This window comes from Carcharodon carcharias, chromosome 18, assembly GCF_017639515.1.
Source record: "Carcharodon carcharias isolate sCarCar2 chromosome 18, sCarCar2.pri, whole genome shotgun sequence".
In the NCBI taxonomy this organism is placed as follows: Eukaryota; Metazoa; Chordata; class Chondrichthyes; order Lamniformes; family Lamnidae; genus Carcharodon; species Carcharodon carcharias.
In genome coordinates this window covers 89,843,499-89,857,600 of record NC_054484.1, presented here as the reverse complement: position 1 = coordinate 89,857,600, position 14,102 = coordinate 89,843,499, and the positions used below count along the sequence as shown (strand labels likewise).

Here is a 14,102-nt window from a genome sequence, read left to right as displayed (position 1 = left end):
ACCCCCCCTGACAGGTGGAAAATGCTGCCCTTGGAAAAGCCCTGTTGAAAGCTGGTGGAAATCTCTGATGATGGAAATGCAGGCCCTGGTCTCTCTAGCAGCAAGCAAGTGAAAGACTCTTTGAGTGTCCTAGACTCCAGTTTCCTACTGTCCTGCACATTGGCCAAGCAATGTATTGGTAGGGATTCCAGGAATGTTTATGTAAATAGGGCTTTGGCATTAAGGTTGCTGAGCCTAGAATTTCCACGATTATCACCCCTAATTGGGCTGACGCAGTCCATACATACCTCTCCTTTAAAATCCGGCCCACTAAGCTTGTATTTTGTTTTCATATTTTAATTGTGATTGCTTTATACTTCCAGATTTTATATAATGCTGAGACTTTGTACATCTATGCGGATGGGGAACAAAGCAGGACAAGGTGGCTGGCTGAGCTAAAACATGGTAAACACACAATATTGTCCAGAAGTTTTAGTTAAAAACAAGTTAATATTCTCTAGCACATTGTTGAGATGTTTCAAAAAAAATCCACCCAGGGCCTGAAGATTCAACCATGACAGTGCTTTGCCATATCGAGAGTTGATCTGCTGTGGCTCCTTCATTGGCAAAATTACAAATTTCATCTCTCTCTTTCCACAAATGCACATTTCTCACTTGAGCAACCTTTGAATCTCATAAAAATGTCTTTCTGATCCAATCCGCAAGCTATCAGAAAAGGCTGAATATGCTAAACTCTTTCCTCTAGGAAAGAAAAGGCTGAGCAGTAACCTGATCGAAGCCCTTAAAATTCTGAAGGAGTTTGATAGAGTAGAAAGAAAATGTTTCTGCTTGTGGGGAGACAAAACTAGGGCCCAAAATATAATGGTCAGTAGACAGTGGGGCATGGTAGGGGGTGCCAGAGGATTGAGGGCAGGGCATTGGGAAGGTGCCAGTGAATTGAGGATGGGGCATCAAGGTGATTCCAGTGGGTAGGTTGGAGGATGGACCACACCTAGAAAAGTAGAGGTGGACATTCAGGCTGGGGTGGGGAAGAAGTAGACTTGAAGCCTGAAAGATAGTCCAATGGAGCAGAGGCTTGGCAAAGTAACTGCAATTCCTAAATTCCCTTCATGTTTTGCTTGGTACCAATTTGCCCTCAGCTCCAGTTTTCCCTGCACTGCATAGCAGGTGCCATATGGGAAGGTCAGTAGCTTCTGGCCTACATCAGAAGCTCTGGGATGATGGAAGGCAGCAACACGGGCTCTCAGTGACTGTCAATCACTCTTGGTCCTCTCATTTAGTGACTGCAGCATTTTCTACTTCCTGCTAACAGCCCTCCAAAATGAAGAACCACTGGCGACTTGTGTGCGATGAATCCAATGTGGAAAATGCAGAGCTGTGGCAATTTGTAGATATCTGTACTGAGAGTGAATGCACATTAAACTGGAGCATAATTCGATACACGATGATTCCGCATTAATAATGCTAATGAACTGTATAAGATTCAATGCAAGTGGAGCTTCAAGAAAATACAAATGAATGATTGATTTAACTGTTGGTCACATTAGTAAATGTTTAGCTTGTGATTTTAGTGCTGAGCTAACATCCATTTTCCTTGTGTTTTTTTAAGCAATCAAAAATAATCAGCATCTGGCTCTGAAGTACCATAGCGCATTTTGGGCAGGTGACAAATGGCTTTGCTGTTTAGAGAGAAGCCAAGCAGCCCCAGCCTGTACAAATGTAACTGACAGAGGTTTGTGATAACCATAACCTTTCTTATCTGGAACACTGGTAATTCATTCACTTTATTTTCATATTCCATAAACCTAGCATCAACAATAGCCCCGCACTAACAATAAACAAAATAGCTTCTAATACATACATGCTGTGGCTAGTAATTGTCAATCAGCCAAGGCATTTATACCTTAATATACACATCCTAATGTTGAATTAAGATGTTAAAGCTGTTGATGGTATTTTCGGAAATTATAGACGAAAAAGAAACAAAATTAAGTTCCAAACCAGTGAACATACTTTAAATCAAAATGATAGTGTTCCAATGTATACCTAACAAAGAATATGAGCATATGTTTGTTTTCATTAATATTTTGCATAGGAACAATGAGGCCTTTCACTCCCTCAAGCCTGCTCTGTCCAATTAGATCAAGGCTGATTTGAATTTTAACCCCATTTACCCAGTTTAGCTCCATATCCTTGGATTTTCCTCCTCCATCAAGTACCCTAAGAAGGCAGCCATGGATATTCATCAGATTAGTCCATACTTGGCAAAGTACTACAATGGCTTGCCATTGCCTCCTGTAGTATGGCTGACCTTGAAACCCATCCACTCTTACCACAATGGAAAGATTTACAGGCTGACAATCAACCTATTTGGCCATGTTACAAATTAATTGTCCATAAGCCATAAAATCTTGAAGTGGGACTTAAACCCAGAGCTTCATGGCTCAGAGGTAAAGAAACTACCCACTGCACCATAAGACCTTCACCTTACCTCTTGCTGCATTTACCCAATGAAAATCCATTGACCTTAGCCTTTTATACATATGTAAAAAGCAAGAGGGTAGCCAGGGAAAGGATAGGCCCACTCAGGGACAGAGGTGGGAATCTGTGTGTGGAGCCAGAAGAAATGGGAGAGATACTAAATGAGTACTTCTCATCAGTATTCACCAAAGAGAAGGACTTAGCGGTTGATTTGTCAAGGGAAGAGTGTGTAGATAGCCTGGATCATGTTGAGATCAAAAAAGAGGTGTTAAGCGTCCTGAGGAATATTAAGGTGGATAAGTCCCCAGGGCCAGATGGGATCGACCCCAGAGTACTGAGGGAGGCAAGGGCTATGGGTGAGGTCCCAGTGGACTGGAGAATGGCCAATGTTGTTCTATTGTTTAAGAAGGGTGGCAGGGATAATCCAGGAAATTATAGGCCAATGAGCCTTACGTCAGTGGTAGGGAAATTATTGGAGAAGATTCTTTGTGACAGAATTTACTACCATTTGGAAGCAAATGGGCCTATTAGTGAAAGGCAGCATGGTTTTGTGAAGGGGAGGTCATGTCTCACTAAATTGATCGAGTTTTTTGAGGAAATGACAAAGATGATCGACAATGGAAGGGCAGTGGATGTTATATACATGGATTTCAGTAAGGCCTTTGACATGGTCCCTCATGGCAGACTGGTACAGAAGGTAAAGCCTCACAGGATCAGAGGTGAGCTGACAAGATGGATACAGAATTGACTTGGTCATAGAAGACAGAGGGTAGCAGTGGAAGGGTGCTTTTCTGAATGGAGAGCTGTGACTAGTGGTGTTCCGCAGGGATCAGTGCTGGAACCTTTGCTGTTTGTAGTATACGTAAATGATTTGGAGGAAAATGTAACTGGACTAATTAGTAAGTTTGCAGATGACACTAAGGTTGGAGGAGTTGCAGATAGTGAAGCGGATTGTCAAAGGATATAATGGGATATAGATTGGTTAGAGACTTGGGTGGAGAAATGGCAGAGGGAGTTTAATCCGGACAAATGCGAGGAAATGCATTTTGGAAGGTCTAATGCAGGTAGGAATTATACAGCAAATGGCAGAACCCTTAAGTGCATTGACGGGCAGAGGGATCTGGGTGTATAGGTCCACAGGTCACTGAAAGTGGCATCGCAGGTGGATAAGGTAGTCAGGAAGGCATATGGCATGCTTGCCTTCATCGGCATGGGTATTAAGTATAAAAGCTGGGAAGTCATGCTGCAACTGTATAGAACCTTGGTTAGGCCACACTTGGAATATTGCGTGCAATTCTGATCATCACATTACCAGAAGGATATGAAGGCATTGGAGAGGGTGCAGAGGAGGTTTACCAGGATGCTGCCTGGTCTGGAGGTTATTAGCTATGAGGAGAGGTTGGAGAAACTCAGATTGTTCTCAAGGGAGCAACGGAGATTGAGGGGCGACTTGATAGAAGTTTACAAAATTATGAGTGGCATGGACAGAGTAGATAGTCAGTAGCTTTTTCCCAGAGTGGTCTAGTCAATTACTAAGGGACATAGATTTAAGGTGAGAGGAGAAAACTTTAGAGGAGATGTGCAGGGCAAATTTTTACGCAGAGGGTAGTGAATGTCTGGAATTCGCTCCCAGAGGAAGTGGTGGAATCAAGTACGATAGTGGTGTTTAAGATGCAGCTTGACAAATATATGAATAGGATGGGAATAGAGGGATACGGACCCGGAAGTGAAAAATGTTTTAGTTTGATAGGCAATATGATTGGCGCAGGCTTGGAGGGCCAAAGGGCCTGTTCCTGTGCTGTACTTTTCTTTGTTCTTTGTTCTTTGAAAGCTCCAATTGTCCTCTAGCATTTTGGGGAGAGGTTTCTAGGTTTTCACACTCTTTTTATATGAAGAAATGATTCCTGATTTCACTGTGGGATATAATTGTAAAGTTGCATCTTGTTGTTATGGGCTCTCCCAACAGGAATCTGTTTCTATTTATCTTATCAACACAATTTTTTATTTTAATCTCCTCCATTAACGCCTGTAACCTAAGCACCTGTACCCAAGTAGTCATTTGGAAGTACAGAACTTGAGTATTGCTGAAAAAAAACATGTTGTTGAAGTTTCAAACACTCCAGTACTCAAGGAAATACAAGCGGAGTCTCTGCAGCAGTTCTGAGAATTTAACCCTTTACCTGTGATATCATTCAGGTGAATCTCTGCTGCGCCTGCTGCCTTTAGATATCAGCCCCTTTGACATACAGACCAACAATTTGGGAGGCAGTGACCTATAATGGCACTCGACTAGTAACCCAGAGTTGGTGCTCTGGGGACATGGCTTCAAATCCCACCATGGTAGCTGGGGGAATTTAAATTCAATTAATAAAACTGGAATATAAAGCTAGCCTCAGTAATGGTTACCAGAAATCCATCATTGATTGTTGTAAAAACCCATCTGGTTCACTAATACCCTTGAGAAGGAAATCTGCCATCCTTACCTGGCATGGCCTACATATGACACATAGTAATGTGGATACAGACTGCCCTCTGCAATGGCCTAGTAAGCCACTCAGTTCAAGAGCCATTAGGGATGGGCAACAAATGCTGGCCTTCCCAGCGACACCCACATCCCATGAAAGAATAAATAAAAGGAAAATGTCATTAGCCTCTTCAGTTATTTGTTTGCACCTGTCCAGTTGGGAGCAGAATTGAACCAAATTTCCAATGAGGTGGATGGATCTGTTTTGGATTAATTCATGAGTATTTGTGTTGTGTCCAATTCAACTGTAGGATGGTTCAAATTGGCCTGTCGCTTCCCCTCAAGAACCATCCATCCGTCTTCCGATTTATTTCTTTAACCAGGTGCAGCTCCCCACTTTCAGCTCCCAGTTTGCTGAAGCTGGCAGACATGATTGGGGGAGGGCAGAATGGAAGCACTGCATTTAGAAAATGGCAGGGACAAATCATGCGGTGATTATTGGGTTAGGGAGGAGGCATGGAGTGAGCATATATTTGGTTTTAATTGCTCATGTATTCCGATGCTACATAACTGACTGATTAATTTTACAGTTTTAGGTTCCTGTAGGTGGTTTTGATCAGATTACATGCGTTTTGACCTCAATTATTACTGTTGACAATAAAGCTTATCCTTGGTTTCTGAGAACAGTCCCTATGGAATTGCAGCCTAACCATTAGCGAGCACCCAAAGCCTAGGGTTTCTCACAGGGTGTAACATTATGCTGCTCAATGGAAGAGCTTCAGAAACAACAGAATCTGAGAAAGTGGAAGGATAAAACCTATTAGTTCCAACTTAAGGACAATCATTCTTGTGCCCATTTTACCAACATCACTTGATACCTATGTTTAGAGCTGGTAATGTGTCCTGATGTATAATTTACAGTGTTAACTTCGCCATTTTTAATCATTACAAAGTTTATAAACAATAGTACATTATTAATAATTACGAGATTTCACGACCTATCAAAATAGGAATATTGTTGAAATTAACTGTGCTATTTTTTTGTTTGCTTGTGTTAAGGTGTATTAAGAGAAGATTCTAATAGACGCAGATCTTTACCACTCCCTCCTGTCCCCAGTGAAGAGGTAATACTCAGGTATTTTTGCTCTTAAAATAAGTTAATTGTTCTCACACCCTGGGTCCAGTCCGCCAGCCCAGAGGTGATTATTTACTTTAGTACCTTCCTAAAGCCCATAGATGGAGTTGATCATGTTAAAGTTACAATATAACCTCACAAAACAGCCAGAAGCAGGAGCTTGAAGTACCAAATCACTTTGGAATAAATGTGAATGATGTTTCCACAGAGGTCTGCTGTAATTATAGTTGGTCTGGGAGATGTTAGGGAATCCATTTCACTGAAAGCATTGCCTGACCCTGACAATAGCTGAAAAATGGTTTTCTGTTCAGCTTCAAATAAAATGGATGAATTATTAAATGCCGCAGAGGTTTGTTTGTCCCAGATGTTTAGGCAGGAACATGAGGGAAACTTGGCAGCTGGCCAGTTTCTGGGAGATGTTGTTCCTCTGCTCTGTAATTCATTTGATTTATCCCCATGGAGACTGCATTGGAGTTTCAAAATGTTGAATTTCGTACTGTGGAGTTGGAAAAGAGAAGTCTTGGATTTGTTTATAGTTTGGTGCACAGAGTATATGCAGAGTAAACAGAGTATACGCAGGGTAAACACACTGTAAACACAGAGTGTACACAGATTATTTTTTCAGCCCCGCCCGCCACTGGGATTGTCCAGTCCCACCGAAAGTCAATGGCCTTTTGGCTGGTCCACCACATCCCCCATGGCAGGTGAAGCCACAGAAGGGCTGGGAAATTCCAGCCAGAGTATATGCAGCGTATACCGAGAGCAAAACCAGAGTAGATGCAGCATATAGAGAGAGCAAAACCAGACTATATGTAGAGTATATCGCCATTCCATTACTGTTGCTGGGTCAAAATCCTGGAATTCCCTTCCTAACAGCACTGTGGGTGTACCTACACCACATTGACAGCGGTTCAAGAAGGCAGTTCACCACCACCTTCTCAAGGGCAATTATTGATGGACAATAAATGCTGGTCCAGCCAGCGAAGCCCACAGGCCGTGAATGAATAAAGAAAAAGAACAGTATAGACAGAGTATATAGAATATACACATTGTCCACCCAGAGCCAATTTGTTGTAGGCTGATTATTGTAAGGCAGAGTATGAGTGGAATCAATACTGAAAGATGTTCTTCCTGCTCAGTTGGTAGTTACCATGCAATTTTTAGCCCAGGCTTACAAGGACGTAGACAGAGTGCTGAAATGGGCAGACCCACATGGCAATGAAATGTAACGCAGAGAAGTGTGAAGTGATATGCTGTGGTAGGAAGAATGAGGAGAGGAATCATGAGCTAATTGGTAAAGTTTTAAAGGGGTGCAGGAACAGAAGGCTAAAAATTCACCTGCCAATTTTTTTTGGGCATGGTAGTCATGATTTGTGACCTGATAACACTGGTTCCAAGTTCTTCCTACCAAAATACATCACCTCACACTCCCCCACACTGAACTTCATCTGCCACCTATCTGCCCACTCCTCCAACTTGCCTATGTCCTTTTGAAGTTCTACACTGTCCTTCTCGCAGTTCACAACACTCCCAAGTTTTGTATAATCCACAAACTTTGAAATTGCCCCCTTCACACCAAGATCTAGATCATTTATATATATCAGGAACAGCAAGGGTCCCAATACTGACCCCTGGGGAACTCCACTACAAATCTCCCTCCAGCCCGAAAAATTTCCATTGACCATTACTCTCTGTTTCCTATTTTTCAGCAATTTTGTATCCACGTTGCTACTGTCCCTTTTAATTCATGAGCAATAACTTTTCTCACAAGTCTGTTGTGTAGCACTTTATCAAATGCCTTTTCAAAGTCCATGTACACCACATCAATAACATTACCCTCATCAACCTTTGTTGTTACCTTTTCAAAAAACTCCAGCAAGTTAGTTAAACATGATTTCCCCTTTAGAAATTCATGCTGGCTTTTCCTTATCAACCCATATTTTTCCATGTGACTACTAATTCTATCCCAAATAATTGTTTCTAGAATCTTGCCCACCACTGAAGTTAAACAGACTGCTCTGTAATTGTTGGGTTTATCTCTACAACCTTTTTTGAACAAGGCGTAATGTTTGCAATTCTCCAGTCCTCTGGCACCACCCCTGAGTCTAGGGGAGACTGAAAAATTATGGCCAGTGCCCCTGCAATTTCTACTCTCACTACCTTCAATATCCTTGGATGCATCTCACCCGGTCCCGGTGCCTTGTCACCTTTAAGTACCTACAGCTTTTCAAAACTTTCCTTTTATTAATTTTGAACCCTTCTATAGACAGAGTTTCCTCATCTGTCACCGTGGCATGGGTAGCACCTATCTCCTTGCTAAAGACGATGCAAATTATTCATTTAATACCTCAGCCAATGCCCTTTCATCTATGTGTAAATTCCCTTTTAGGTCCCTAATCAGCCCTATTCCTCCTTTAACTGCCCTTTTAGTATTTATATCCCTAAAGAAGACTTTGGGATTCCCCTTTATGTTGGCTGCCAGTTTTTTCTCATAATCCCTCTTCACTTCGACAATATGTTCTTTCACCTCTCCTCTGAACCTTCTGTATTCAGCCTAGTTCTCAATTGTATTTCCTACCTGACAGCTGCCATAAGCACACTTTTTCTTCTTTATCTTAATTTCAATCTCCTTTTTCATCCAGGGAGCTCTGGATTTGTTTGCCCTACCTTTCCATTTCAATGAAATATACTTTGTGCCCGAACCAATTATTTTTTGAAGGTAGCCCATTGTTCAATTATAGCTTTTCCTGCCAATCTTTTGTTCCAATCTATGTTGCCCAGCTCCATACTTGCCCCATGGAAGTCGGCTCTTGTCCAGTTAATTATTTTTACTCTGGATTGCCTACTGTCATTTTCTATCATCATCCTAAAATCTACAATACAATGATCACAGTCTTCTAAATGTTCCCCCACTGACACTTGATCTACTTGGCCCACCTCATTTCCAAGAACCAGGTCCAACAGTGCATCTTTTCTTGTTGGACTGGACACATACTGCTGTAGCAAATTCTCCTGAACACAATCTAGGAACTTTTGCCCCTTTCCACCCTGTACACTACCACTGTCCCAGTCTACATTCGGATAATTAAAGTCTCCCATTATAAATACTCCATAATGCTTGCATCTCTTTGCAATTTCCCTGTGGATTTGTTCTTCTATGTCCTTCTTACTGTTTGGTGGTCTATAGACTACACCGAGCAATGTAATTGCACTCTTTTTGTTCCTTAGCTCTAGCCAAATTGATTCTGCCCTTGAACCCTCTGGGATATCCTCTTTCTCCAGCACTGCAAAGCTCTCCTTAACCAAATCCACCACTCCCATCCTTCCCTTCCTTTCCTATCTTTTCTGAACATCTTGTACCAGGGAATATCTAACACCCAGTTCTGCCCTTCCTTGAGCCAGGTCTCTGATATCACCACAAAATCATGGGCAGGATTTTCAGCTCGCCGCACAGGCGTGTATCCGACATACACAAGCATGAAATAGTGTGCGATGATGTCGTGCGAGCATCCTAACATCATCGTGCGCTATTTCAGTTGGCGGGCGTGCGCGCAAGAGTCAGCAGTGCGCCTGATGGCAATTAAGAGGGCTATAAAGCCCATTAATCAATTCATTAAATTGAATTTTTCACTGCCCATCCAACCTTACAGTTGCCGGGTGGGCGAATAGGCCAGGTGGCCTTTGCATTTTTTACGAAACCTCATCCACCGACGGGTTAAGGTTTCCAACAGTGCATAAAAAACCGTAAAAAAATTTTTAACTCATTTTTAACATGCCCCTGTCCATGTGACAGAGTCACATATGGGGACATGTTTCCCTTACTTTTTAAATCTTTATTTTTAATTTTTAAATCATTCAGCTCCCTAAGGCAGCTCTGCACCTTCAGGGAGCTCTCTCAGTGTGCATCCTCCATGCATGCACAAACTTCAGCTCTCGCGCTCCTCTCATCCCCACCCCGGCAATGCTGAGCCTTTCAGTGCCTGTTAATTGGCCAGTCAGCATGAAATCACAGTCGTGGCTCGATCGCGGGCGGTGGTCTGTTTCTTGGTCGCTCCAAGGCCCATCTGACGTGCCCACCCAATGAGGGGAAAACCCCCTCAATATTTCTACATGGCAACCTGCACCTGTAACTCCTCAATCTTATTAACCACACCTCGTGCATTCACATATATGCATAGTAACCTTGATTTAGATTTTGTTACTTTCTCCCTCATGCCGACTTCACCAATTAACTTACTATTCTCTATTCTAGTGCTATTTGTCCCTCCCAGTATTCTGTGCACCCTGGTATTACTCTCTAATATTCTCTCTGGTTCCCACACCTCTGCTGGGTTAGTTCAAAGCCCTGCCAATAGCACTAGCAAAATACCCCACAAGGAACTCAGTCCCAGCTCTGTTTATGTGCAACCCATCTGGCTTGTACAGGTGGCATCTCCCCCAGAGCCAGTCCCAGTGTCCCAGGAATCTAAAGCCCTCCCTCCTTCACCATCTTTCCAGCCACGCATTCATCTGTCTTATCCTCCTATCTCTGTACTCACTGGCACATGGCACTGGGGTAATCCAGAATTTATTATATTTGAGGCGCTGCTTGCTACATTCCAATCTAGCTCCTTAAATTCTGATTGCAGGACACATCCCCCTTCCTACCTAAACCATTGGTACCAATGTGGAGCACGACTTCTGGCTGTTCACCCTCCCCTACAAGAATGTCCTGTAGCCGCTCTGAGACATCTTTGACCCTGGCACCAGGGAGGCAACATACCATCCTGCCAAGTTCAGCTGAAGTATTTAAAGGGCACTGCTAGAATGAGACACAAAGACTTGTGTAGTTATTTAAACTGAAGCAGGACCTGGAGCTCTGATTCCACCCATGCCTCTCTGTCTGGGCCCCTCCACACATCCTCATCTGTACAGCCACCACTGACACACACCGTCATCATATTGAAATCTCAGTAACTTAACACACATATTCTCCTTCCATCCAATCCACGCATTCCATTTCTCACACTCATAACTCTCAACTTTCTCACCTTGCAGGACAGAGTGGGAAACACCAGGGAGAGGTAGGGAACAGGGGTCGGCTGTCCTAAAATAGCTACCCTGACCACTGCAGAGGGGGCACCTTGGAAATTACCCGAGTTGTAGATTGCTAGATTTTCAGAAGGCAGCCCTTATCTCCAGGGCCATTGACTCACACTGCATCGAGATGTGAAGATGTCAGGGAGACCTGGCTGGTGCGGGATAAAAGCATGTGGCAGTTCCCAGGAAATTTTGTATGGGCACGCATGATGATCTTTCAGTGGTGGCACACAAGCTGAATATTGATGGAATGGAAGCCGTTTACATTGATAAAGGCACCAGGTGATTTGGAGGCACATTTTTGTTACCACGTGTGCAGTCAGTAACTCCCTGGGCCTGTGGGAAGCCAGCCGGAGCTGCAAAGCTGTGCACCCGCTTATTCTGACTGACCTGATTGAGTGAGAAGTGTATATAATTCATATTCTGGCAAACATGGCATCACTCACCTGTGGCAGCAGATTGTGAAATCTTGCAGGTGATCCCTGGGAGTAACTGGAGGTGAAGAAGTTCAGGGCTGTGGTGACATTGACCATCATTGCCAATTCATGTCCAATTTGTCAACTTGGCAGAAGCTTGCAAGCGTCAGCAACACCTAACACAATGCCTCCAGCATCCTGAGACTCTGTTACTAATTCATGTCCATAAACCCAATCGTCTGCCAGTGGTCAATCATCTCAGTCCCAGGACATCACTGCAAGAGATCCTCGGCCACGTCCTCGGCCCAACCATCTTCAGCTACTTCATCAATGACCTTCCTTCCATCATAAGGTCAGAAGTGGGGATGTTCGCTGATGATTGCACAATGTTCAGCGCCATTCGCAGCCCCTCAGATACTGAAGCAATCCATGTCCAAATGCAGCAAGACCTGAACAATATCCAGGCTTGGGCTAACAAGTGGCAAGTATCATTCACACCACATGAGTGTCAGGCAATGACCATCTCAAACAAGAGAGAATCTAACCATTGCCCCTTGACATTCAATGGCATTACCATCACTGAATCCTCCACTGTCAACATCCTGGGGGTTATCATTGACCTGAAACTGAACTGGACTAGTCATAGAAATACTGTGGCTACTAGAGCAGGTCAGAGGCTAGGAATTGTGCAAAGAGTAACTCACTTCCTGACTCCCCAAAGCCTGTCCACCATCTACAAGGCACAAGTCAGGAGTGTGATGGGATACTCTCCACTTGCCTGGATGAGTGCAGCTTCCACAACACTCGAGAAACTCATGCCATTCAAGACAAAACAGGCCACTTGATTCACCAACTTCAACATTCACTCCCTTCACCAGTGACACACAGTAGCAGCAGTGTGTACCATCTACAAGATGCACTGCAGCAATTCACCAAAGCTCCTTCAACAGCACCTTCTAAACCTACAACCTCTACCACCTCGAAAGACAAGGGCAGCAGAAACAACACCACCTGGAAGTTTCCCTCCAAGCCACACACCATCCTGACTTGGAAATATATCACCGTTCCTTCACTGTCTCTGGGTCAAAATCCTGGAACTCCCTCCCTAACTGCACTGTGGGTGTACCTACACCACATGGACTGCAGTGGTTCAAGAAGGCAGCTCACCAGCACCTTCTCAAGGGCAATTAGGGATAGGCAATAAATGCTGGCCTGGCCAGTGACGCCCACATCCCATGAAAGAATTTTTTTAAAAACCCTGTGGTAGGGGTATCCTGTGAGTTGGAGATTCGTGTGTATCCGCTGTTCATGTGGAGTAGCAGGTGGCTGACAGAGAAAGCAGCTGCTGGTGGTAATTTTTTCTGCTGCTACTGCTCTAGTCCCTCATCAGATGCTCAAAGTGGAGCTGCAGAATCTGCTCCCAAGTTGCTGTGAAAATTGACACTGGGAAATGGAGATCATGTAGACTCCAGTGTTGGAAATCACTTGAAAAGTAGTGAAAGTGAACTTTGAGTGAAAATCCTATGAGCAGAAGTCTTTCATTTGGGCACAGAAGCGGCTGTGAGTATTTAGAGCATTTCTGGTCTTTGCCATGTCCATAAAACATGAAAGAGATCATAAACTATGTAAACTGAATCTTACTTTTTACTCACTTAAAAATGGACTTCTGGACTAAAAATCATGGCTGCTACAAGTCACATGATTTGCAAGTTGGCTACAGTTCTGGAAATTTCCAATAGTAATTACAGGACAAAGCTCAACTGTCATCCTTGTGGCATCTCACACCTATCATTGTGTGAACCCAATACAATCAATGAAACAAGGGAGCATCAGTCGGCCTGTTTCCCCAGCCTGGGCTTTTAACAAACAGAGAGAGAGCCATTGAAGATCATTGTACTGGCGGAGGCGCTAATAACCACCCTCTCTCTCTTAAGGTGAATGATAGATTTTGACCAGAGACATAGAAACTGATTGTTAACCTGAAACTGACTCATCATGGGCAACACCACATGAAAGGAGCTCCTTTCACCTTTGGAAAGCTTCAGTGTTACATTCCTGAACTGCCCAGGCAATCTGCTGAAAACACGCAGCCTGTCAAAACCAAAGTAGGACTCCAGGCTGACAACAAAGCCTGCCTCAAGTCTAAGCCCTCTCAAAGCCCAATTCTCTGGAAGATTCCTGTCATCACTCATAGAGTGGGCAAAGTCTCTGTTTACCAACCTCATCTTGCTGCATCACCACCAACTTTGAAGGACTTCAGCAACTCCTAGCTGAACCTACCTGAACATCAGCTGCTAAATGAAGCTCTCACTGGACTCTGACACTAACATTCACGTGAATTAATTTTCCTGTCTTTTGTTTTTTTGTTATAAATTATTCCTAGTCTGTCCTATCTCCTTCATGTGTGTGTGTGTGTGTGAGCAGCTTTGAACATATGAATAAACAATACTTCTGATTTAGCCTAAAGAGGTTTTGCCACGGCTCACTTTAACATTGACTTCACAAACAGAGGACTGGGTAAACACGC

The 14,102-nt window shown here is 43.5% G+C and overlaps 1 protein-coding gene across 1 annotated transcript in view; it reads left to right on the top strand.

Moving 5' to 3' along the window:
• The window catches only part of LOC121290478 (cytoplasmic tyrosine-protein kinase BMX-like), a 94,739-nt gene that overhangs the window by 4,695 nt on the left and 75,942 nt on the right, over nt 1-14,102 (top strand). The window contains exons 3-5 of the mRNA XM_041210917.1: nt 363-444; nt 1,610-1,732; nt 6,005-6,069. Of these exons, the coding sequence (XP_041066851.1) occupies nt 363-444; nt 1,610-1,732; nt 6,005-6,069 (270 nt within the window). The remainder of the gene's footprint in view (nt 1-362; nt 445-1,609; nt 1,733-6,004; nt 6,070-14,102) is intronic.